The 28,000-nt window shown below is 31.8% G+C and overlaps 2 protein-coding genes across 3 annotated transcripts in view; one reads left to right on the top strand and one right to left on the bottom strand.

Moving 5' to 3' along the window:
• The window catches only part of Amun (protein amun), a 114,231-nt gene extending 107,544 nt beyond the window's left edge, over nucleotides 1-6,687 (top strand). For both annotated transcript variants that reach the window (XM_072541140.1, XM_072541139.1), the window contains exon 7: nucleotides 145-6,687. In XM_072541140.1, coding sequence (XP_072397241.1) covers nucleotides 145-275 — 131 coding nt within the window. In that variant the 3' untranslated portion in view covers nucleotides 276-6,687. The remainder of the gene's footprint in view (nucleotides 1-144) is intronic.
• A 4,471-nt stretch (nucleotides 6,688-11,158) lies between these two features.
• Nucleotides 11,159-23,010, bottom strand: asun (integrator complex subunit 13 asun). Its single transcript, XM_072541138.1, has 7 exons — nucleotides 22,672-23,010; nucleotides 22,546-22,620; nucleotides 20,359-21,015; nucleotides 19,957-20,198; nucleotides 17,670-17,898; nucleotides 11,798-12,137; nucleotides 11,159-11,531 (listed from the first exon to the last, which is right to left on the bottom strand). The coding sequence occupies exons 1-7, from the start codon at nucleotides 22,909-22,911 to the stop codon at nucleotides 11,233-11,235; spliced, it is 2,082 nt and encodes a 693-aa protein (XP_072397239.1). The 5' UTR covers nucleotides 22,912-23,010; the 3' UTR covers nucleotides 11,159-11,232.
• Nucleotides 23,011-28,000: the final 4,990 nt, after the last annotated feature.

Genomic DNA, 28,000 nt, shown 5'->3' with positions numbered 1-28,000 from the left:
GTAACTACGCTGACGCTTATTTAGTTTCGACCCAATTTCTAAATTTCTATGTAATTCCTTATTCTGTAGGTTTCAAGCGTATATCAAGTTTATTTTTATGTGTTCACTGTGTATACTAGATCATCATCTTTCTGTTTATTGCAGAATTAAGCAAGGATTCTCTAGGCTCGACAGAAGACTCCAACAGTATTGGTGAAACTATCAAACGGCCGTATGAAGACAATTCCATCCAGCCGTCAAGCAAAAAAATACGAGAGGACGTAGAAGCGAAGTGACAAATACGTAATTACCTATAATAATTTTTTACTTTTATTTTAAGAATAGGATCTATACACACATTGTAAGTTACATTATTTAACTTTTCCTTTAAATTTCGTGAGTGTTACTATGCAAGTATGTTTTCATTTTCGAAAAATTCATTATTGATGTTTCAGATACTTAAAAATAAATAACTAGAAGAAATACTCAGAATAATCTAAACAGTAAATGTTCATTTTGTAACAAAAAAAGTATAAAATTATTCACTGTTCCATAATCACACAAGAAAAATCTTTTATTTTTTAATTTCTTCATATTTTGATATCTTTATCTTCTTTTAAAATTTGTATTAGAATCGTATTGATTTAGTGAAGATCTTATTAATAATATTCCATATATTGACGTAATAGCAATATTCATTTATAGTTCGATACAGTACAATATACATTTTTATATATTTTCACTTGTATGTTCAAATTATCTGATTAGTAATAGGGAATGTATTTGCTGAGAAGTAAAGGAAATATCAAATTTTGAAATGCCAGTAAATTTGATGTTAATGAAAATATAATTTAAGCAGTGTATCTGAAAATCTTTTAAATATAACCAACTATTAAATCAGGAATCATGCTTTTATTTTACCATTCTCATTATCATCACTAGTGCTACAGTCCTAAATTAGAGCTTCAACCTTCATAAGTCTTCTTTGCCATTGACAATTATTGCCAGTAATTTGATACACTAATTTTTCTAGCATCCTGATCCTCATCAACATTCCATAATAAAAGTTTGCCTATCTCAGTCCTACTTCCTCGTGGCCTGTGACCTAAGGACTCGTTTGGAAGGGTTTTTCTGTCGCGATCATACTAGATGTCTTGTCCACCAACATTCTTTGCATGATATGGTTCTTATTTTGGGTTCTTATTAACACAGGCGAAAGTTTCGTTTTGTTTATTTGTCTATTTAGTTCGGTACCATACATAGTGAACTAAATTAATAAGAAGTAAACTTGGAGCACTGATACATTTTTTGCTCAATGGCACCGTTGCTCCGTTCTGGGCGGGGTCGTTTAGAGGGATTTGGCGTAGAATATAAGAATATACTCACAATGATTTAAATAATCTGTTAATCAGATTAAGACTAGATGTGGGATTCGACTCCAGCCGAATTTTGAACAAAACTGAGACAAAAAGGGTCTTCCAAACTAGAATGAAAGGGGGCCTCCAAACTAGGATGCGAAAGGCCTCCATCCTAGTAAAGGATGAACTAGGTCTCTCTCCTAGGATTAAGTAGGACCCACAATAAATGAGAAAATACAAAAATAATACACGCGAAGGAAACAAAGAAACAAAGTGTTCAAAAAATTTAACCCTTTTAGAGGGATCTTGTACACACATGGAGTCGACGTTCACATCTTGATTGCAACTTGGAAAATAAAAAGAATTGAAAAGGTAAGCTGTTTTTATATACACAAAAAATTGCCTGAGCAAAATACCGTTTCCGAATTTCGACTAAAATATTCTGAATCCTTGAGTGGACCTTACGGTATCCTTTAAAAATGGTTATTTAGAATATTTAAAAATAAATAAATACCCGTAGGTTCTAGACCCTTTACAATAACGGAACTTTTTACGGCAGTTGAAGGGATTAGTTTTAATATTTCCAAACAAGTGCCATAACGGGAAAGTTGGACAAAATAAGTAGCTGAGTGGTACATGGGTAAATATTTAACGGTATTTTATGCAGAAAATTCTCAAGACAGTAAAATAATATTTAGGTAAGAATTACACTGGTCTACTGGGTGTTTTACAAAATTTGGTAAAATAAACTAAATTTAGACAAAGCCACACGTTACAGTTCAAAGTAGCACATGTGTGCTAGAATACATGAATTTTACATAACGTTCATTTCAGAGCCGCTTTTGTACGAAAAAATTAAATAGTTTAATATAAAAACTGGACATTTTTATTTATTCTCGACAGTTTTTAATTGATCAGTTGTCTAAATAAATGAATATTGATATAAACTAAAACAAAACTATTTTGTAAATTGGAACAAAAGTATTTCTTCTACGTTACTATTTATTGCTGTATGAGATTTTGTTTCAAAATGGAAAGCATTTTCCGAATAACTATGAATACACGCCTCAACATTTCATTGGTCTGTACAAATTTATGGACTTTCCATTTTTGTATTTACTTTAGAAAATATTAGAATTTAATATTTTATAAAACCTTGAATTTCCTGGAGAGGAATGCAAAAAGCCCAGTTTTTGTAAGTAAATGTTATGTTTTCCATCAGTATTCGCCAGGTTCGCAAAAGTTTATATTCTTTAATGACACGTTTTTAGAAAATATTTAAAGTAACTAGTAAAATAATGGAAAACATAATTACGACATTTATGTTACAGTGAAATTCCAGGAAGTTCAAAACCAAAGGAAATTTCTGAGTGTATAAAAAGATTATGTAAAAGTTTCCTGTTTCTTCACAGATTTTTTTGTTTTGTTGATTTTTAATGATCTATTAGTCATTTATAAATTTTTGATACTGTTCTTTATCATCATAACATATTACCATTACTAGGGTAGTTTAAGTAATTTATTTGTTTTTTATGTATTCCTTTAACGTAGGCATTCTTTTATGTATTAATAATATGAAGTACATTCCATTTTTAGTTGGTTTTTTTAGTTTCCTTCGATACTGAATGTCTCATTGTAATTTGAAACTATTCATATAAAATACGCCCAGTTACAAAGATTCCAATATCACGTAAAAATACATTTTAGCTAAACATCAAATTTGGCAGAAATTGTATTGAGTAATTTTACTCAGTTTTACATATAACATATAGCAAACATCAAATCAGGTGATGTTTCATCGCGCAGATTTTAAAACTACCCATTTAGCGGCAAGAATTTCGAGCTTCCGATCGTTTGACCGGTAACTCGAGTCGAAAATACGCCATTTCGCGCACTTCATAGTAAACGATGTTTGCTGTACATTCGAAAAGACTGAATTATAAAAAATATCCATAGTTTAGAAATTTTATTAAATAAAACAACTTTTTAATATGTTCATCAGTCACTAAACCCTAAATTACCCACTCTGATCTTTGTAAGGTTTTATTTGGCGTATGCATAATTTATGAACGTCCTTACGTCTGTAAAATATTCCAACAAAACATTTCCCCAGTATATGTTTATTTCATGAACAACAGATCTAGCCAAACTTTAAAAGCTGCGTCAAGTGAGTATCTAATTAGCAATCGAAGATTTCTAATCCCTAATTTGTCGAAGTAGTCTTTTGATTATAAATTGTAAATTAGGTAAAGGTAATGATTTACTCCTTATATGGTATAAGAATACTACTTTATGCCCATTTTCTCATAAAAAAACTAGATTGGTCAGGTTGTTTTATTGTGTAATAATCATCCTCAACAGTAGGTCTTGCTGGAATGAGTATTTTATCTGCAAATTTCTTTATTTCTATGCAGTTTTATTTCACATTTTCTTAAACATGGTGCTAGGAACTCTTTCTCCAATTTTGAGCTTATGGGAAATCTCTCCATTTTTATTTCATGGGAACCCTTCTCTTGATTTTTAGTTCATGGAAACTCGGCCCCCGATTTTGAACTCAAGGTAATTTTCAATTATCTGTTCACCTAATCGTCTGCAGTATATTCATAAAAGGCCAATAAAAGCCGACCTGGTATCAGCATAGGCATGATGCTATAAACTCTCTCTCCAATTTTGAATACAGAAACACAATTTTTAGCTCATGGAAACTGATTTCCATTTTTAGTTCATGAAAACTCTGCTCCCGATTTTCAATTCATGGGAATTCGGCTCCCGATTTTGAACTCATGGGAATTTCTTCACACAGTAACACAATTTCGAGCTCATGGGAACTCAGTTCTCCACGTTTAGTTCATGGGAACTCTACTTCCGATATTTAGTTCATGGGAACTCAGTTTCCAATTTTTTGTTCATGGGAATTCGTCTCCCGTTTTGAACTCATGGTAATTTTCAATTTGCTGTTCACGTAATCTATAGTATACTATATACAGAATATATTATAGACATACTATAGTATAGTCTGTCTGTAGTATATTCATAAAAGATTATGAAAACCGGCCTGGTATCGGCATAAACATGAAGCTATGAACTCTTCCCCGAATTTGAACACAGGAACACATTTTTGAGCTCATGGGAAACCAGCTCTCCATTTTTAGCTCGTGGGAACTGGAACTCCGCTTCCGATTTTTAATTCATGACAACTCAGCTTCCGATTTTTAGTTCATGGCAACTCAGCTTCCGATTTTTAGTTATTGGAATTCGGCTCCCGATTTTTAGTTCATGGGAACCCGGTTCCCAATTTTGAACTTATGGGAACTTTTCATGCAGGACCGCAAGACTGTAACGCTCTTATATATTGATATGAAAATCAATTGGACGATGTTTTTGACGAAATTCTCTGCTTGAAAGCGCATCTGCAGTTATTTAATATTTACACAATGTTTTGTACAAAATTAGTTGTTTGTTCGACATGCTGAAACCCAACACTTGATTTGTTGATTATATTACAATTTCAAATTGAAATTTTCTAAACATTGGATAGTTTTATGATCCCAATATTTTGACATACATAATTTTCAATAAATGTCCAGAGCATTGTGTTCACTGTTAATGTTTAGTATAAATTACAATAACTGATTACTTACTGCAAAAATATATATTTAGGAACTAATAAGGGTATATTTTTGGGTAATTGGTAAGTGCATTCGGCAGTGGGGCATCATAACGTTACCGTTTATAAAAAAATAACTTACATCAACATGCGACAAAAAACTGAATATATATATATATATATATATATATATATATATATATATATATATATATATATATATTGATCATAATTCTTAATGTTATACTAAAATTCTATGCCCTATTCTATTGTTAAATTGTTAACAATACGATTTTTAGCCGATCCGGCTATGTAGTCGGCTTGTTGAAAAATCAGACATGCGTGCTCACGGCCCGGCGTGTAAAAGAATACCGGATGAGAGTCCGTCTTATGTTGATCGGTTGAAAACCGCATGGTTACCCAGTGTTCTTAATTCTTACAGTCAATCAAAAATTTCATTTTGCAAGTAATCAGATAATGCAAACAATTATTGCACTGACAAATACTATTTACGAATAGCGTTATAAGGGATTTTTTTAAGGATGATACAAATCGCAAAATATTGTGGGACACACAGTATAAAAAAGTATAAACAGGAATTTTTGCATTTGAAGTTTTCCTGTAATCTTGTACATAATATAATATATATTGATATATTTTTTATTTCATAGCAGTTTTAATTTTCGTTCGCCAACTTCAAATGTAAGTAGTTAGGCAACATAGCTCTGTATAGACATACCTTAACGCAATCGATAACTTTCAAACTACTGTTTCGGTTAAACGTTATATTCGATAGATTCAGTACATTTTCAAACTTCATAAATCAGTTTCAGCAGTTCGTTTAATCTAGAAATATTTCTGTCTGTGTCGCTTTTGATAATAAGTGGCGCAGTCGCACGAAACGTGAGGAAGATATAATTCCAAATTCTGGCATATAAGCACAGAAAATTAACCTCTTTTTAGTCAATAATCAGCAGATGAAAATTTGTCCATGCGTTAACTACAGTGTGGTTCGTGATAAGACAAATCTAATATATAGCAGTCAACGACATAAAGCGTTCGTTAGTTACGCAGAGAGCATTTTGAAACTGATCATGGCCCGAAGCAAGAGCTATATTGCCTATCCAATTTGTTCGTTTTTATAAAATCGTGTAAAAGTAACGAGTACAAAAAAACACTGAACGATTTTGTAATTTCGATTCGAAATAGCAAAGCTCTGTTTTAATATAAATAATATTTATATATAAATATATATAGACAACAAATAACTGAATGCCTTTTATCAAATAATGTAGACGTATACACTTTTACAAAAAATATTAGCTATTATTTTGGATGCATTATGTTAATACACCCGTTACATAATATCTCCCATTATCTTTTTTTAAATATTCCTGTAACAAAAATGTACTTAGCGATTATACGCTTAAGGAACTCGTCGAGGATGGTTAAAATATTAAGATGATCTTGTAAACTACAGGCTTTATTAAAAAAAGTAGTTTTGGGAGTTGTTGGGAATGGGAAGGTGTAAATATAGTGAGGTTAATTTTAAAACGGATATTGAATATCTGATGTGTAGGTCTTAATGTTTCTTTTCATTTACATGCATATTCTCACGCTTTTAACTGGACTCTTTTGAAGATATTCAATATCCCACACATTATTTAATGTAAAAAATATCATTTGTAGATGAGTTTTGAGGTTTTGTAGGATATTTTCATAAATATAAATATTTCACGGTCACTTTGTTTTTTATTTACTTTGATATCAATCCCTCCATAGAAATTAGAAATTTTAGCATTACTAAGAAAAGTAAGTACAGCACGAATTATTATTGTAGTTATAACCCTAATTATATGGGGAAAATATAATGATCTCAGTAGATAGCTTCAAGCAAAACTAAATCATTTGAATGCAAGGAAGATTTTCAAATTGCACTTTAATCTTGACTGTCACAATGATCCAGTTCTGCAACCAATTTAATTCTTCCAAAAACCGATAGCCAATACGCGAGGGGATTCCAGATAAAAGCTCACGATTTAGAAGTAATCAGAAAAAAACTTATTGCAATAATTCTCTGGATCAAGGAGTGCAAAAAGCTTCAGACATACAGGGTGTTTCAAGATGTTTTCAACAGCCTATAATTTGGGAAGTAATGAACTTGTAATTATTGTACCTTTTTTAAATCAACTAAAATTTGATCTGCATTAGCTTCTTCGGTTGTAAACTTAAAAACATGGAAAATTATTTCTCGTGCTTGAGATCCCAAAGGTTTGCCCTTTAATACACTTGTCATTTTAATAAATATAAATAATAGTTTATAATATAGGGCCACTCCAAATAAAAATGTAAATGCTTGACAACACTTTCAGGAATCTAGCACTATGGTTTGTTTTTTAACCAGGAGGATTAAACTAAAAAGACAGATTCACACCCAAGAAAGTTACTAGAAAAGTCACTAAATACATCTTTTTTGGTTGATTATCTCGGCCTTGTGGTAATCCAATAATCAGTATCGGACAACCTTACACGTCGATTCTAACCTAACTTTGTTTTTTTTTTATATTTGAATAATAATTTTTTCCAATTCACTTCCAATATATATTTTTTTGTTTTTCTAATTACAATAAAAATTAAATATAATTTAATAAAATGTTTAAACTAAACTAAAATAAACTTCTGTACTGTTTTATAGAAGTTAGATAATTACGCCTCTATCTTATAATATCAAGTTCAATGAGAATATGTTTTCTATTAGTTCTCTTCAAGTACCTACAAAATAAAATGTACATTTGAATAAAGCTCTTTATCTTCTAATTGATTGCTTAACTCAGACACACTATTAAGATTTTTGTGTTGCACTTTTTATTTACTATATATTTGTTTACCACATTTACTTAAAATTGATTTGCTTCAAGAATTTATATAATAATGAACGACACGATTTTTTGCCTGTTGCCTGTTTAATTTTTGCTACCATTTTCATTCCAGGATTATCAATAGGTATTTATACAATACCTAATAAAATATACCCATATACCTAAAACGCTTTTTTTTATCAAACACACTAGTGAAATAATTACTACACCTTTAACACATCTCATTAATAGTATTTTTTCAATCGGGATATTCCCAACTTCATTTAAGTACTCCAAGATTGTTCTTATTTTTAAAAAGGGCGATCGTGACCTTGTAGACAATTATAAACCAATTTCCATCGTTTCGATATTCAGTAAAATAGTCGAAAAAATTCTGAAGAAGCGTCTTATAAACTTATACTCAATATATATGTAAAACCTGGATTAAATATTTCACAGAATGATTGGAAAAAATGTTTGTTAGTTTGAAAAGACCATTTTTGGTACTTGGCGATTTTAATAATCATAACGTTGGTTGCGGTCCTAGTACTACGGATCGTTGGGTGAAAAATTGATGAGGGGCTATTGGTGAATGTAAACTAATATATTTAAATAATGGTAAAGAAACTATTTTATCAAGACTGAGAAGGACGAATAAGTCAGCAATAGATATTACCCTTTCTACAACCGATATTGCTCATACAGTGTAGGTAAAACTTTATGGTGGGTATGGTAAAATTTAACAGGATATCTAACGCAGATATAAAATCATATTTTCAGCGAACAGACAAAGATAATAATCATATTTCCCCTTGGTCTCCCCTCCACATTTCTTATTGCTGCCCATTGCCCAGTAGTAAGACGATTAGTTCCGATCTGAGATCTCTGGTTCCGATCCTAAGAAACTAGAGGTGGGTCGTTGACATTTTTATCGGAACCGTTTTTCGTAAACTTTAACTAGTTGATTGTTTATCAGTAGTTTCAAATAAACTAGTACACAAAAAACATATTGGCTATTATATTGAAAGAAACTAACGAAGGATATATTTATTATAACTTAAAAAATAAATTAAACAATACAAATAGTACTTACATTTACATGACACATTATTAAATCGCGAATCGTCTAAATTGACATTTAAAAACATACGTTTTTCCACTTTTCTTGTTGTTTCTTCTTTTGTTTAAAATTAAACCAGATTTTGAACATGTGTTCACAATGAACAGATTTTGTTACAATACTACAATATTTTATGAATATAGTGGTTAAGTTAGGATATACATGGCGATGGTTTTTCCACCACTGTAATGGACAGTTCCAATCACCGTTCGAAATTTTTTGTGGGTAATATCATCAGACAAATACATGTCGACTTCTTTTATACCTCTAGATAAAGGTGTATGTTTAGATGAGTCATGTCTAATAAATTCATCAAAAATACACCTGGACTTAAGTCATCTTTATCAGTTTCTTTTTCTTGTACTGGTTTATTTTCACTAGTACAATCTTCTTATTCTTTTTTTATAGAAGTAACCAGCTTCTTAACTCTTTCTTTTGTTTTTTTATAACTAGGTATTCTGATTAATGAATGAGTTTCGATTTACGATTGATCTGCATTTTCGATTTCAAATCTTTATTGATAGTTCGTCAAAGGATTTATTTATTGTAAATATTCAATTATGAATTATTTTTCTTAGTCAAAATTATTGACCTAGTATAAGAATACTATTTTATTTTCAAAAAATGCGCATTTGTAGAAGATGCAGCTTTTATGGTCCACTTTCTGAATATTGCAATGATTGAAACTTCTGACGCATTTCTGTCCGTTTCGACTACTTCTACTACAAGTACTGACATACTGCCACCGCGACCCAAGCGTCAAAAGGTGATGGATACTTCCATTAATAAAAATATTAGTTTAGAACAAAAGAAACAAATAGATATCTAGGATTTAATAAACCTATGCAAAGACTCGTTTCATCCGTTTTCCATAGTTGAAGAACGAGCTTTTAAAAAGTTTGCAGGGTGGATTCCTGGATATAAACCACCAACAAGAAAAACTTGTTCATTACGTCAGGCTCATTACTTCAGGAATGTTATACCAAAACTAAGCAAATTATTAGATCACAAGTTGTTAAAGAAATGGAAAATATCTGTATTACTACTGACCTTTGGACATATGGAGTAACTGAGTTACATCGCATTAACAGGACAATATTTAACCGAAAATTTAGAATTCAAAACGATTTTATTAGGCTGCTGCCATTTTTCTGGAAATCATAATTCAGAAAAGATCGCTTTTGAAATTAGTGAAATTATTTCACTAATTTCAAATTTCAGTTTCTAAAAAAACACATTTCAAAAAAAGTACTTTATCTTTTGAAAGGCTTTTAAAGTATCAATTACAACATAACAAAGTTCCCAAACGGCCAATCCAAGACGTGGAAACTAGGTAGAACTTCACCTATTACATGTTAAAAAGAATGACCGAGTTAGAAGAGGCAATCCATTCCACTTTTGTATTAGTTAATACAGACTTAGACTTGGACCAAATCTAAATAATGAAGACTGGATTATTTGTTTTCAATTTTCCCAAATTTTACGGCCTTAAGAAATAACAAGTACAATGAGTGGCCAAAAATACTTGAAGGGTAGTTCAGTGATTGTTATGGTACGCTGCCTTCAAGAATCTTGCAATAAAATTTTAGCAAACGGTAACCTTACCTCCATAGTATCCGACGTAGTACAATTACTAATATCGGGTTTAGCAAAAAGTATTGTAAATGTGAACACATGTTCAAAATCTGGTTTTAATTTTAAATAAAAGAAGAACACGGTTAACAAGAAGTAAAATAGAAAAACTTACGTTTTTAAATGTCAATTTATACGATTCGCGATTTAATAATAATGTAATGTAAATGTAAGTACGATTTACTATTTGTATTGTTTAGTTGATTTTTCAAGTTATAATAAATATATCCAAATATATAGCATAATTAGAGCCGCTTCTTTGATTTGTCTCTTTTTACCATTTGTTTCTTTTATGACTATACTTGAATCGTCCCATTGAACCCTATGTTTATTATCCCATGCATTTTTACATATTTGATACCTATCAAATTCATACATTTAATGGCCTTGATGTTTCACCTAAATAAAAATGATCGCATTTACAAGGTATTTTATAAATACAATTCTTTGCCATTTCTTGTTCATTGTTAGGTTTAGTTTTAGATGAAGTAGATCTCAAATATATAAATGAACCGCCTCTTTATTTAATACGAAAAACAAAATTAAACTTTCCCAAGAAACAACTTTTGTTGTTTTTATAATAGTTTCGATTAAATAAAAAAGATCAATGATAATAAAATTTAATAAAATATATCTTAATATATGACACATAAATACGAAAGTTGCATATAAATTAACTCATTCCACTTCCATATTTTCCCTCGGACCCCTATCATCAGTCTTAAGATTCGAATACAATTTCCATGTAAGACTATCATTTTGTCTTCCCACAAACTCTTGTCTACTCTTAACCTTTTCCTGAGAAGTAAATATTTCGAGTAGTGTTCTTTGGGTGTTATAAATACCACCGTTTCTACTCAAAACATTTCTAGAAAGTGGCTGAGCTATACTAGTTAGAGGTGGAGGCGACATAGGAGAGTCTGTTGTGGCTCGTATTACGGATGCTCTTGGTATATCCACTTCAGGCTTACCAGGACCTTAAAAAAATATAAAATAAAATAAATCACGTCCGTAGTACTGAGTTTGTTTGAGTAAAGTTGATGTATAATTAGAGTTAGAAATATTCTATACTTTATGTATTCTGTCACAGCCACCTAAAGTTAGCTTTAGGTGGCTGTGGTATAGTACATTATTATTTACTTGTGCAGAAGTAAATAAATAAAAAGTAAACGAGTAAGTAAATAGAATTAAGAATATGGAGGGGTTGCATCATTTTTAAATACAGTTCTTAAAAAATTCCTACCAATATTGTCTAACTGATGCAGAGCTTCATCCAGTTCAACCTTATCAGAAATTTTATCTTCATCAAAATTGAACTTATGGCACTCCAGCAAACAGGTATAAACGCTTCTATGGTTATCTGAGTGTAAATTATTTTTAACCAACGTTTCAAGTTCGTTCCACATGGCCTTGTATTGTTCCTCTCTTTTTTGTCCCTTGACTCGTTGTCCTGTGTTAGGCGGATGTATAGGTTCCATTTTTGATTCTAAAGAAATCAAATTGTAAATGACTTTTTTGCATTGGAAGATTTCTTCATCTGTTAGTTTTTCTTTCGTTATTAGGGTTGGTAATGGATCGAAATACTAAAAACAAATAAAAGAATAAAATAATTCAAAATTGAAAAATTTAAAAATCCATTTTAAGTAAGGATATATCAAGGGTATACACTACAAATATAATATAAATATAAAGATTTTGCAAGACTTTGACAAAATAGTACAATCTCTGGAAATCATTATCATTAGACTTCGGCAAATATGCAAATAAAAATGTAGAAAATATGCGCATAAATATGCACGTGTTTACCCGAAAATATGCAAATATTTTACAAAATATGCATACAAATAAATAAAAAAATCGTAAAATAGTAACAATTTTATTTAAAAAAAAAGTGTACATAACTAAATATTTCCTACTATTCATTAAGATTTACATTTATTTTAAGTAACTACATCATTTTTAAGTATGAATAAACTTATTTAGAATTATGGTAACAATAAATGACCAAGTGGTGTTCAAAATTTTCTAACAAAAACTTGTGGCTTCTGTCTGAGTACATATATTTATATATGGAAAAACTTCGTTCAACATCAAATATTACCTCTAACGTTCCGACAACATGACGCAAATTCTTTTATTAATGCTGTACTTTCGAACAATGACAGTTTTGGTGATTCTAACTGAGTAATTGTTTTTTGAACAAAACTAAAATTTGATTTTATAAATGAAAGTTCTTGTTGAAGCAAGTTACTCTGAAAAGTTTGTTTAGAATCCAAAAGAGATTGGGAACTTTCATCTGTTAACGTATCAATTATGTTCTTTATTTTAACAAAATGATCTGCATAAAAATTAGCTGCTTCTAACCATGTTCCCCATCGCGTTAAAATAGGTTGTGGTGGAAGAGGAATGTTAGGTAGCATTTCTTTATAAAGTTGAATTCTTATAGGAGATTTAAGAAATACTTTTTTGACACTGGATATCATGGTATTTACAAGAGGAAACTTTTTTCGTATTTCCTCTGCAACTCTGTTTAATCCATGCGCTACACAAGTAACATGTATTAAATCTGGGAAAAATATTTTTAAATTTTGTCCTGCTTTCACCATATAAGGAGCAGCATCCGATAAAATAAGCAGTAATTTATTAGAAGGAATAGTTGTCGGAAGAAAAAAAGTTGCTAATGTTTCTTGTATAAAACGCGAAATTGTTAAAGCATTTGTTTTCTCAAGTTGCTGGCATGAAATAAGATGAGATTTTGGTAAGGTATCTTCTTTAAGAACACCAATCAATAAATGAGCAATATACTTTCCTGAGGAATCAGTGGTTTCGTCTACAGATATGTAAAAATAATTATCTGCAATTTCTTCCTTAATATTAATTAACACCGACGAGTATAGCCCGTTCACATTATTTCTTCTTAGAGACCGATCACTTGGAACATTAAGTTTGCAATATTTTTTTAGAAACGAACTAAAATTTACATTTGCTAATTTTGAAAGCGGTATGTTTGCAGACACTAATGCGCGACACAAGTCTTCATTAAAAGTTTCTTGCTCATCTAATTTTTTTGAAGTAGATTGGAAACATTTAGCCATTGAAGTTTGATGTTTTCCTCCTATTTTTCCTTTTTTTGCAATGTGTGAAGCAGTTCTCACATGTTGGTCTATCTGAAATTTCTTCTCACATGCTATCTATAAATAAAAATAAAAACCTTTATTTTAACCCAACCTTTAAAATATAAAAATATACAAGGTGTTTTTGGTTAATCAAATAACTGGTTTGAAAAAAAAAACACTCGCTAAGTGTTTTAAATGCAGTATTAATCCACAAATTAGTTTTTGTTACTAACCATTAGTACATCATATAACTTATTTTAAAATTCAACAAAAGTTTTTTTTTTGTTAATTCAATTACAATAAAAATAATTGTGTTTTAGAATAGCTGACTTCATAAAAAAAAGTAAAGGTGAAAAATTTTTCTAAATACACACCATTGTATTGTACCATGGACAATTTTTTCTCACTAAAGGAAGCTATTTTTCATTTAAAAACAACCTACGAGTACTAAATTTCAAGTAAATACGTTTATTGGTTTTAAAGTTATTGTTGTTATTAACTAAAAGAATTTAATTTTTTTTAATTTTAACACCCTGTATCTCGAAAAGTAAATAAGTTTGACCCCTCATTAACTATATCGTTTTGTTCAATTTTTCGAGAAGTATCTACAGTCAAACGTTGTAAGTGTCATTTGGAAACACCCTGTATGTATGAAATATTAGATATTTAATAGAAAATATTAGATACTTACAATTTTGCCACTGACTGAACAGTAGATTTTTCCCATATCCATAGACAGCTCTTTATAAGGTTTAATCCAAGTTGAAGCACTGGTTGTTTTAGGCATTATAAAATCACAATCTTCCTTTTTGTTACGCACAACGAGTGTTTACGCTTTGAATATCAAAACAAAAATGATTTACAAATCTGAGCATCAAATTAGAAATGTTTAGGTACCTAATTCAATAAACTGGGAGATTTTGGAAAATCCCTAAATTAGGAACAAAACTATTAGCCGTTTACCTGCTGTTAAGATACAATAAATTGTAGATAGATTTGGGGATTAGATCATAAAATGCAAATGAGCGAACCCTTAGCGATTATCCAATAACTGAATGCCTCAGTGACCGAGACTTTCTAAGAATGTTGAGGGCTACTTAAATTGATCTTCTTTGAAATTGTAAATGTTTTGTACCTGTAGAGATTACGTACTTAGATCATTTCTTGATTAAAATGACTACAAAATTTTATACAAGAATTGAAATAAATTGGTATGTTTAAAAATTTTCAAATACAGTATAAAAATCTGAACTTTTATGCACTTTATGCAAACTTTTATACAAATATGCCAAAATATGAAATATTTGCATAAAATATGCACAATATGCGATATGCATATTTGCCGAAGTCTAATTATCATCATCATGTAAACGTTACTGTTGATCCCAGGCCTCCAAGCTCCTCCATGTCTCTCGATTCTGGGCTGTCATCAACTATAGTAGGGGAGCTCAAGCAGAGATTTCGCGCGTTACTCAAGCGCATCAGAAAATCATATCGGGAGAAAACTTGTAGCCTGTAATGTACGCCTACCATATCTGAACCTTTAATATAGAGGCGTTCGTTCGATTTGGGCCAAATCCTGAATTTGATTTCCGATTTATATTCTCGTTAAACTTTTTAACTTTAACGAATGATGCACGTGATAAACTATTCATTACTATTTTGTTATCATATAGTAACCGTTTCCCTTTATCGTACTTATCTTATTTTCTGCCCATTCTCGTATTTACTAGGTTTCACTATTCCTTTTAAAAATAGGATGGTGCCCAAAATTCACTTCTCTTTTGTTTTTCTTCCTCCATATCACTCGTTTATCCTCTATAGTCTAGCCTAGACTTAATAATTTCAAAAATTCACTGTATTCACACGACTCCTTGTGTCGCAATGAAACTCTTGATTTGCGTCAACAAAAGATTGATTTATTTGTGTCTGAAGGTTTTATTGCTGGCGCCCTCTAAGCAGCTATATGCAAAACTAAAAGGACAAATCTCGTACGTTAAGGCCTAAATTTAAAATTCTCCCGGTAGTTGTTTTTGGAATACCTATTTCCTTCTCAATTTGGCGTAAAGTCAAAATTATAAACATTCTCTTGTCTGGTTGGTACCTTTATTATTGATACTTGATAAGATTTATCAACAATGAAGACATTATGACGGTATTTCAAATACTCCTTATTAGTATGGCATCTCCAAATGTTCTCTGGCAGAACTGACACGACAGTATTTAATATGGTAATAAAAGAATAAGAACTTTAAAAACTGATAGAGAAGTTGTGGAGTTTTATGATAATAAAAGGATTTTTTCAAACATCGATATACTTCTTATAATCTTAATTACGATTCCTGTAACTACTACTAGTGTTGAGCGCTCATTTTCAACTATGAAACGATTAAAAACGTATTTGAGGAATAGAACTGGTAATGAAAGTCTTACTGAACTTGCCCTAGTGTCGTATCACTGGAATATTGTCCTCAATTCAATGTTTTAGATATAATGGCAAAAAAAATCAAATTATAATTATATTCACTTTTATTATTAGGTATGCTGTTTTTTTTCTTTACTTAAAAATTTTGCATTTTAATAAATATTTCTAGATATAACATGAGATTATTTTTGGTACCTCAAAATTTCAAATAATTCAATTTAAAAGAAATATATTAATGTCATGAGAAACATAAATTATACATTTCCATTCTATTATATATTTTTTAATTAAAAGTCAATTCATTTTCTTACAAATACTGTTTTCTCATATACCTACATATTCATTAATAAGACTTACAAAAATACTTTCTCAGGACCATTGTATTGTTATAATTTTTCTGTGCAAGATTTTTCGATAATGACAAACTACTCCTTACTCAAAAAAATACATATATTAAAAAGAGTAAGTATTTGTTCCAACATAGAGGTAATCCAAAGAATCGGAAAGGAGAAAGAAATCGTGAATACAATTAAACAAAGAAAGCTTGAATATCTAGGCCACATATTGAGACACGATAAGTACCGTCTACTGCGATTGATTGTCCAGGGAAAAATAGACAGTAAGCGAGGGCCGGGCAGGAGAAGACACTCGTGGCTCCAAAATCTGAGGAAGTGGTTCGGGCTCACATCGGTCGAACTATTCAGAAGCGCCGCAAACAAGATCAGAATTGCCATGTTAATAGCCAACGTTCGCAACGGACAGGGCACTTGAAGAAGAAGAAGTATTTGTTATAAAAAAATTATTAAAAAAACTTAAATAAGTCATTGGTGGATCGAATTTCTAAACGTTTTGTAGAACAGAGGGGGAGTGAACTTAAACGAGTGGACACCCCCCGAAACAAAATCCTCGCTACGTCACTGGTAACTAGATCCAGTCTCTTGCGTTACTTTCTTAACTCGGAACTAACATCACTGTAATCGGCTGTGATTAGAAGGAAAAGTACTTACAATAAATTACATAATCTGTTAATTAGATCAACTCGATGTTGACCTTCGGTGCAGTCAAATCTTGAATAAGAGTGTTCCATACTTAGATGCGGGGAGACTTGAACTCCCGATCAGGATAAGAATTGATTCCCAATGGAATAACCTGAGATAGACTGAGACTAACTTGGGAGAAAATACAAACTCAAATGAGAAGAAACAAAAGATAAAAATATAAAAAATACAAAAGGTACAAAAAATATCTTACCCTTAACAGGGGTCTCGAAATCGCAAGTCGAACTTCGCTTACATCTTGAGGTACAGCGGAAAACGAAATAAAATTGTAAAGGCATGCCTGTTTATAGAAAGATATTTAAATGGACACAGGTACCGTTATTTAGTGTTTTTTCTGTGTGATCACAATAGAACGAAACGTCAAATAACAACTATAAAATGTATTTTTCATTACAACAAAGAAAATATAATTCTGATAATGATGATACAAAAAAGAAGCAACTTAATTTGGTACAAAAACTTCAGTATATCAATAAAAAATACATGAAATAAAAGAATAATTATTCTTATACTTACATTTTTTAAATTAAAGATTAACGTCGAGCTTATAGTTAGAGGCCAGTATCGAGTCAGTCTATTTAATCTAGTTTTTATTTTTTGAATCGGTTGTTCACTCTCTTCATTCTTTACTTTTATGGGTAATAAGGTATTTTGTTTAATAAGCATTCCAAAATCGGTAATACGGTAGTCAGTCACTCTCCCTCCACAACCTTCAGAAATTGAAGGTGGATCTTCCAAGACAGATCTAAAAATATTTATATCATTGTTATTCAGAATCGGCGTTAAATCATAAGGCCGTTATGATAGTGATACATAAGACGAATATATTCAAAGGAACAGATTACGTTCAAATTGGATATATTACCACAAGAACACACAACATACAGGGTTGGCCAATCAGAAGAGTCTACCCTTATATTTGGCAATATTCAATGGGTTTAGTGAAAATGCTAAAACAGATCGATTTTTATTCCAAAAAGGATATATTTTAACGATATAGATACCTGTTATATATACATGGATATCTCCAGTACCATAAACCTTTAATTTTAAATAGGGAATATACCATGTGTGGTACCGTTGGCTTAATCATAAATATTAATGAATATACTAGAGTCACAACTAAATCAGCCGATTAACAAATATAAGCAGTGAGATAGTTGGTTGTCGAATTGGTTAAATTAATAATTGTAAAAATAATAAGCCCAATATTCAAGAAAAATTAACACCTATAGATTTGATTTTCAAATAAAAAATGAATTTTTTGTAAAATTTATCCATTATAACTGGATTATACTAACAATTTTAAATTTTCTGTCTGCAAGTGATTTCCAAGTGTATAGCCTTCTAGGATGTTGTTTGAAGAAGGTGTTGGCTACTAACAGGTTGTTCTCTACGCAGAATTGTACCAGTCTATCTCCAATATTGTTTCTGGTACCAAGACCGTATTCTCCTATGTTGTCTCCTTCAGCACCACGATCAACTTTGGCGTTAAAGTCACCCATTATCATCGTTATTTCGCCTTTTTTGCCAGTCGCATTATTTCATCTATATTGTTATAAAAGTTTTCAATTTCTTCCTCTGGTTTGTCACTTGTTGGAGCATAGACCTAAATAACATTTAAGTTTCTATGGATTGTTCTTAATTTCAGCATTGCTACTCTATTATTAGAGGGATGAAGTCTATGATTGACTGTGCAATTTTGTCTGATACTATTATAGACGTTCCATATTGATGTTCTGGGTCGGTTCCTCCTTACCAATAAATGTATCCATCTTTTGTTTTTTGTTTTCCTGAACCAGGCCATCTTACTTCGCTCATTCCCAAGATGTCTATTTTTATTCTTCTCATTTCGGCATCAGTAATTGCAAGTTTCCCAGACATGAATAAGCTGCTTACGTTCCAGGTGGCAATGCATACTATCCTGTCATATATTTGGACTCTGTCCACTTCCTTGGACCTCAATAGTAGTTGAAAGAGAGATTCTTCGCACCCTCTCCCCATTTAAGGGGTGCCCTGGACTGAGGGCCATTTTCTTGTTTCCATCTGCCATTTAGATTTGTGGGAAATATAATGGGGTGGTTTTCCCGTTGCCTTCCCCATCGCAGTACCACAACCATTCAAACTGCTCCAGTCATGCTTGTAGTATTCTGGTTTCAAGCCGATCCAGGATCATTTCCTCTGCACCTTGAGCAGGTTCTGATGATCGTTGATGCCTTTCACCAGGGAGGGATAGAAAATAGGTATTTTGGAAGGACAAAGAGATGGGACGCTTGGGATGATTTCTCTCAGTAAGGAATTAAGGCAAAGCATGGCTCGCGTGGGCAGGGTCGCTTCCCTGAAGTAGGCCTATTCTCTACCGGGATCGTAGAAGTAGAAAAGTGTTTACCCGCTTTTCAGAATACCATTTCATTTGGTGAAGGCTCGCTTATGGCGGGCGCAGCATGCTCGGACTTGAGGAAATCGGAAATCGTAATCGCTCGGAAATCTTACCGCTGAGCGCTACATATTGTACACTCTTCAGGATCATGTAGTGCCTTTTGTACCTTATATTGGCCAAATTGTTTTGTTAATATACGATAAACCTGGACCGCAGTGTGTTAAGTGTTAATTTCTTGGAGCAGTGTATGACTTACATCCCAGAAGATAGAGATACAGTGTATTTAGATATTAAATGCTGATTTGCATATTTTTTCCCGAATATAAATCCAGTTAAAATTCAGATTCTAAATTTAACTGGATTTCCTTTCAGTCACATATCATGTATGTATAACGTCGTACAGTTAAATAAAATCTACATTACCTGGCTGTACATAAAGTGTGAATAAAAATTTCTCCACCATGTGCAGCAAGAAGATGGCTCGTAATTTTTCCACCTGCCTTTCTAGGCATTTCTAACATGACGGATCTACCATTTAACAAAAAATTAATTAGGCATAATGAAGGTCTTGAATTGACATCTACTGGTGTTATCCGATGCATTGAAGTACAATTCTGTAATTCTGATCCGGTCATTCCTCTTGGTGTGCACCATTTAAGAGTTGTCTGGAAAAATGTAATGATAAAAATTTAATATAATTAATATAATTTAATTATAATGAAATATCGAGACACAAAATATTTCAGCTCACTATAACTTCTGCATTCATAGAAAGGTATTAAAGTCAAATTATGATTATTATTTTAACATATTTACTAAACTTACAGTTTCATATTCCATTCCCTCCTTAATAGTCCTGATCGCAGCAGAATCGGAAGCGTTTCCCTTCAAAATGGCTGTATGTGCTGAGCTCGCATGGAAGATTTCAACATCATAATTGGCGGATGACGATGCATTTTGTTCCTCTTTCATCGGGATGCCAGTAACAGTGGTACTTGCTAAATCGTAGTGTTCGAGAATAAGTGATGATAATTTATTTGGTATCTGTGGAGCTTTTAGGGAATGTACTTCGGTTGTGAGTATCTGCGAAAGATTTTTCGCTGGATGGTTGTTGACCTGTGACTCCATATTAATTGGAAATGTATTTATAATCACCAAATGGCAATGATGGATAGTCAATAGCTTGTCTGACGTGGTAGACAATTTATTTTGTTGATTCAATACTGTTAAAAATATATCTTCTAGGCGTTTCATACTATCGTTATCTCTCGCTGAAGTTATACAGATAACCCTTGTATTGTTAATAATTTTAGGACCATCACCAGCATTTCTAGTTTTTTCCAATTGTAAATCTGTTGGTTCACTTAAAGCTTCAATAGCAGCACGTAAACCATGTAATACTGTATGATCTAGAGGAGTACTGACTGCTCTCATAGGGGGAGGTGGAGGTGGAACACCTATTAGTGACATGCCATTCATAATCTGAAAGTACATCATTTATGACAAGGATAGTACCTAATTCATACAATAAAAAAGCAGAATGGAAAAATTAAAAGTTAATAATAATATAACTGTAAAACTCATAAGATTGAGTAAAACCAAATGTCTTGTAAATACCAGATCAGACCTTTAAAATGTCTCAAAAATCTTGTGGTGGTACTGCAATCTGGGTTTGATACTTTGGCAATGTAAACACATTGTATCGATAACAATTTTGAAATAAGTGGTGGTATTTCAGTTAAAGCATATTTAAATAAAAAGTTTGTATATATAGATCTTCTTCTGGTAATGTTAATACTTTTTTTGAATTCTTGGAGGCTGTTTTCGAGAAGATAGTCAAACCTTACTATATTTAATTATTTGTGACTTCAATATCGATTAACATAAAACTAATTATTCTAACTGCAATAAACTTTTACGAATATTTTTACCTTATGGGTTTAGTGATAATGTATTTTGGCCAACTAAAGTAATTTCATTGACATTGTGTGCATACTTAATGTGATCTTTGATCATATATAGATCTATATAAATAGTAACTTTAACAAGACAGAGGGTCATTTTATTTATAAATAGCGTTATCATACTGATGCAATGAACAAATTTTTAGATAATTTCAAACTAGAAGAAAACTTTAGCTAATGGCACAAATTAAGAAAATGCTATAAACTATAGACTTTACAAATAAAGTTAAACATTAAAATATATTTAAGTTTATGTCGAGACTACATATCTAGTTCATATCGAGTGCAGATTCTATTTAATGTCACCCATGTCTTATGAATCAAATCAGATCCTGGAACCAATTGATAAGGATGGAGTACTCTATGGATGTGTGGTTCTGTGCTTGGTTCCCATCTATTTTTCCACCATTTTTTTGTCTCAAATTCTTCCTATTTCTTTGTGTCAGGAATACCTTGGTGTATAGATAAGACAAGGTTATTATTAATATTTTTATGTTCTCTTATGAGCATACTATTTCTGCAGTTATCAATAGCGGCTATTCCTTACTATGTGTAAGGACTGTTCATCCACACAGGATCACAATATTTCACTACATAATACACCAGGGTAATCACTGAAAATCACATGAGTAGTCACTGAAGATCCCTAAATAGACCCACAAAGCTTTTGAATATTATTTCTTGTTTTTAATTTGGTAGAGACATTTTCAATATATGTATTTCTAAAAGGAGAAGGTCCAGTCAAATGTAATACAATGGTAATATCTAGGTATTTAGGATATTGATTATTTTGGAGTGTTTTGTCTGTCTTTGTATTTCATTGCGTTAACCATAGCATATTAATAGCTTTAATAAAGAAATACTAAAAGATAGCAAAAAATTACTACATAAAACCATTTGTTTTCATGTTTCATTGAAAGCAATATATTGCAATAATGTTTATAAATGTATAGAGGCTAATTAGTTAATTGTTATACATAATTAACAAGTTAAAATTATTCTCTCCAACTATATTATACATAATATTAGAGAATCTATTTATACATACGTGATTTAAACTTTGTTGTGAGGGATTCCATGTATTTAAAATATGAGCTACAGTATCACTGGCTATAAATCGAACCTAAAAAATGATTAATCTTATTGTGGTAGGGGTTTGTAATAAATAATTTACCAATTTGCCTTGGGGAAACAAATCCCATACTATCCTGCAATATTCAATAGCAGATTCAACACTAGAAGTCCATAGTGACTTTGAAATTGGGTTCATAGGGATGAAACCTGGAGTTCGGTTTTTGAGGAATTCAAACTCAATAGGATTTTCACATGATATCCCAAAGTACGGAGTATGGTCAAGAACGAATATAGTCTTGTGATTTGCTGGATATAATTTATTTATAAGTGGAAAAGCCATTTTCTTATTTATTTATTTGTTTGTTTAGTTTACTTTTCATCAGCAACATAACCTTTTTTAACCGATAAACCGATGTGATACAGCGTTGCCAGGCCTATAAAATTTAGTAATTGTGTTTTAAAAGTTGCCAGATTTTGAACAGAATTCCCCAGATTTATATATTTCAGTTTTTAACAAATCTCCTACTTAATATGCAACCCGAGTTGCGCTGTGTGTTGCCTACCATATAGGTTACCGATATTCAGCCATAGGAGTTTTTAACGCTTCTTGTTTGTTTCGAGGTTCTGTCATATGGCGTACATTAATATTATATACGGATTATATTATTACATATATGACAGAAGCTCGAAACAAATGAGAAGTGTTGTAAGTACTATTGGTGACACTGACGGGCATAGTAATTGTTTTTGACATTACTGATTATTGACAGTATGACAGTTATGATATAGAATTACAGGAAATGACAAATGACAATGCCTCATGACTCCTAAGAAGGCTTGATAATTTTATTTGTTTCTTGTAAGTCGGGGAACCCTGGACCTACACGGGTGGTCCATAATAGATGACAGTGTCAGGTAACTCCAGGCAATATCATTGTTCGCGGTAGCGCCAATTCACCAAACTGTATTGAGTGTGGCCTATATGTGGAATCAGTCACCGCGATATTATCTTTTCGTTATAGTACATTTAATATTCACATAATTACTGGACTTTCAAAAATAATTATTTTTTTGCTAAATTTAATAACATATTTTAGCCAGTTTGATTTCCCCAGCTATTAGTCATTTTATAAAAAGTTTTTCCCCATTTCCCAAAGATTCTCAATTTTCCCCAGTTCTGAGGAAAAAGCCCCAGACGTGGATGTGAAGTTAGTTGTATCAAAGAATCAAATGGGCGATTTGGTTACGGCACAGAATACACCAGATGGAACGTATCAGAGGTTGATAGTGGTGCCAAACTAAATAACTGTTGATAAAAAATTCCACACTACATTTTTGTTTGTTAGACGTTGTTCGGTGGTTAGACTAGACTTCTATCACAGAATACAGTTGGGTTGGTGTATTCTGTGCTTCTATGACATTATAATGGACTCATTTAAGAACGTATTCAGCAAATCTCCAAATTGTCGCTTAGTGCACTTTGGCACTGAGTGCCTCATAAGTAATGTATTTATTTATATAATTAATATAGTATTAAAATAATTAAAATATATAAAGATTAAAATTAAAGTACAATGAAAGAATGCGAAAACCTTCTCGAAAATAAATAGAGAAAGTCTTATGGTTTCTTAGAATATGCAAATACAAAAATAGTTCCTTGGATATGTTACAACTTTAAACTGGATAAAGGGCCGTCAGCTTATCAATCTTTTCCCAGAAAACCTCGTTACCAAAAAACTGGAACTTATCACTATGCTGGAACTCTGATACCAATATTGCGTCACAATGTTGCCGATGCGCGCACTTAAGTCTAAGATTTGCAGAAATTTGCTATATTTAAAATTCCATTTTTCGAAAAAAGTTATAGAAATTATAATAGCTGGTTAAAAATCGCAATAAAGTCATGGTTTAGAATCTATACCAGGTGAAACGGAATTTCACCAGCCAGTGATGAACAGAATCGAAGTCTGTAAGAAGACGAACTAGCTCATCTGAAAGATAATCGCATAGATACAGCTTATTTCAAATCGAGTGGCGAGCCCTTCCACGAAATAGTTAATCGCGCAAACAATAGAATATCTATGATCAGACCCATGCAGTGGCGTTGCAATATTAAACAAAATAAATTATTTGAAATCGCACTAATTACAAAATTATTACTCACTCAAATAATAAATTGAGTTTGATTGTACACAGATTGTTTTATAGATACCAAACTTTTTGTTTGTTATAATACCATCTTTAATAATTGACACTTTATAAAGTTTGGTAAAAGTTAATTTCTAATTTAGTATCAGTAACCTTAAAACCGTAATTATAACGTCATTATTAACGAGTCGTTAAGGACATACAAAGAACAGATAAGAATTATTTCCGAGAATTTCTAGTCACTGGATTTCAAACGAGATCGTAATTTAGTCTCCTTATGTTGTCGAGTCTCAACAAGAAAGGTGTTACCACGCGTATTAGAACTATTTTGTAGAATGAAGATGATTAAGTGTAGTACGAGTAAACAGATTAGATTGACACCAGAACCCAAAGGAATAGTTTACAACGTATTTAAATATATGCAAATACTATTTCCTGAAGATAATCGAATCAGTATTAAACAACGTGTGAGTGAAGCTACTGGAGTATCTTTACGTACAGTAGAAAGGATCATTCAATAGACGAGTATGTTAACAAACGCAGAGTCAAATAATACACTAAAATTTCTAGCTACAACACTTGCTAAAAGGAAAGCAACCGTGACAGACTTGAGGGAGAATGACAAACAGTTCATTAGAAATACCATTCATCGTTGTCATGAGACTGAACGTTGTCGTGTATTATTGAAGCTTTTGCAGAACAGGCTCGAAGAGGTGTACGAGTGGACTGGAAATATAAGTTCTTTTTACAGAATTGTGAAAGATTTGGGATTTAAATGGAAGAAAACGAAAGATAATCGACGTTTATTAATTGAACGGAATGATATTCGTGCTCTACGCATTAAATATTTGGACAAAATTAAATATTACAGGAGCCAAGGTAAGTCAATTGTATATGTTGATGAAACCTATGTACATGCAGGACACACTACGCCAAATAGCAGGATAGATGCCAGTGGCAAAGAATTGTACATGGTGGTGGGGAGATGGGTTTCATAAGGAATGTCCTTTTGATTTTTAAGTCAGGATCAATTTGCCTGTTTGATCTTTTGTTGTTACTGAAAATGCGTCATATCATAATGTACAAATTAATAAAGCACCCACCAGTACTTCTAAAAAAATGGATATCTTGGTTGACAGAAAAAAATTTACCATTTGTAACGTCAATATTAAAACCGCAATTGTATGAAACCATCAAACGACACAAAAAAGATCATATCCAATATAAATTTGGCAAAGTGCTGCAAGAATGTGGACATGTTTCTTTAAAACTCCCGCCATATCATCCAGACTTGAACCCTATAGAAATGGTTTGGGCACAAATAAAAAATGAAGTTGCAAAACAAAACGTTTATTTTAAGTTAGAAGACGTAAAAGGGTTGGTGGAACAGTAATTTTCTAGAGTAACTGGAGAAGAAAGTGTGTGCTGTGTGAACATGTTGTCAAGGTTGAAGATAAGTATTTGGAAAGTGAACGTCGCATAGATGTAACTACTGAAGAATTAAGGATTGATTTAATTGATTCTAGTAACGACGACAGTGCATCTGGTTATGAAAGTGAATAATATAATTTAACATTACGATGTACCTATGTAACCTATGTGAATATAAGTTTTCCAAACTGTCCTGTATGTATTATTTTTTTACTTTATTAAAAACATTTCGTATATTCTTCTATTTAACTTTGTGACGTTTAAGTGAGTAATAATATAAATAATAAAGGTTTTAAAGTTAAAACAATCTTTGTAATTAATATTTATTAATACTGTAATCTGAAATAGGTATCTATGGTTTCACATACAGGCAATATATGTATGTGCCAAAAATATAATATCATTGTTTAATAAATTGTGTGTACCTATCTTTAACAATTTGATTTAAATCATAAGTATTTTTTGGAACGCCACTGCTTTGTTTGGTGAGGCTTTACTGTTCCTAGAAATTGCCGCCACTACAGTTGAAACATACTCTAAGAGGGAAAGGTTAGGTTAGGTTGAAAATTGGACGATCTTCTCGTATCCCTATTACTCTGTTACAAAATCTTGTAAACTTGTTGGATTTGGAAACATAGGGACTGTAATGATAATTTAATATTTATTATTATTTATAATTTTGCCTTATAAATAAACCTTTCATTATTGCTGCCGTTTCTATTAAAACTTTTTTCAAAATTTGGCAACATAACACTTTTACGTCCAACTAGAGGCAAGAAGTATAATTACAATTTATAACTACCAAAGGCAAGCAAAATTTCCTACAATTAACCCTAACAATTGCATTTCCCCTACGATTTTTACATTCTGCCCGGTAACAACTTTCAACTTATACTTTACAGGACACCCACATTTCTGAAAATGATCCCCCTTTTGCATAATCTTTAACATGAAATAACACTTTTACATGCTCTGGAATCTAATTCAAAATTTAAAAGTCTATCTTCTATATCTAACGTTACTTTACCCCTTTACATCGTTTCTCATGCTCTTGTTTTACCTTACCAATATAACCTAACTCTTAAGGAATTTTCCTTGCACTCACTAAGATCATACCTACTGCACTGTTCACCGATTTTCTTTTCCTGCATGCACGACTGGTGTGGCCTTTTTTGCGGCAATGGTAACACTCCTAGTTCTTTGTAGGACAAATTTCTGGGTTGTGATTCCTTTTACACCGATAACAAGGTTTTACTGGCACTTGTTCAAATGACGATTGTTTTGGTAAACTTTTGCTGTTTGTTGCACCCAACTTTGATAACACTGTATCTGACTCCAAAACTCTGGATTGATCTTCTACCGCCGCCATACTTTGGGCTTCTTGAAGAGCTCTTTCGAATGTTAAATTTCTTTCAGTCAGTAATTTTCTTCTTATTGTATCAGATTTGAATCTGCAAACGAACTCATCTCGTAAGTCTTCATTTTAGAAGTTACAAAATTAATAGTGTTTCGAAAGGTTTTTCAACTTTTGAGCATAATCTTTGAATGGTTAATTTGGCTCCTGTTTGCTTAAATAGAAGCTATCATCACCCGTGACCACTGACAACCCATGGAGGGCCATGGTCGCCTGTTGCGGTTTCTAGTTTTACATGGTGTAGAGGCTATCCACACGCAAAATAAAAGTTATACCTCTCTGATATATTTTCATACAACTCTGTTGCTAACAAATTCTTTAATACCTCATACGCTCCCCGTCCCATGAAAGTGACAAACATCGAAACTTTTTGTCTTCCACCATATTACTCAAAAAGTTCTTCCAATATATATCAAAACTTTTGAGTTAAACTGAT

This window comes from Diabrotica undecimpunctata, chromosome 8 (assembly GCF_040954645.1).
Source record: "Diabrotica undecimpunctata isolate CICGRU chromosome 8, icDiaUnde3, whole genome shotgun sequence".
Taxonomy (NCBI): domain Eukaryota; kingdom Metazoa; phylum Arthropoda; class Insecta; order Coleoptera; family Chrysomelidae; genus Diabrotica; species Diabrotica undecimpunctata.
This window is presented reverse-complemented; position numbering and strand designations above follow the sequence as displayed.

Coding starts and splice junctions, on each gene's coding strand:
- asun (XM_072541138.1), bottom strand. CDS start 22,911: ATGGCTTTTCCACTTATAAATAAATTATATCCAGCAAATCACAAGACT. Junction 20,199..20,358: donor AGGGAATGGAATATGAAACT/GTAAGTTTAGTA, acceptor ACATTTTTCCAG/ACAACTCTTAAATGGTGCAC. Junction 17,899..19,956: donor CACACTTTATGTACAGCCAG/GTAATGTAGATT, acceptor AAATATTTTTAG/ATCTGTCTTGGAAGATCCAC.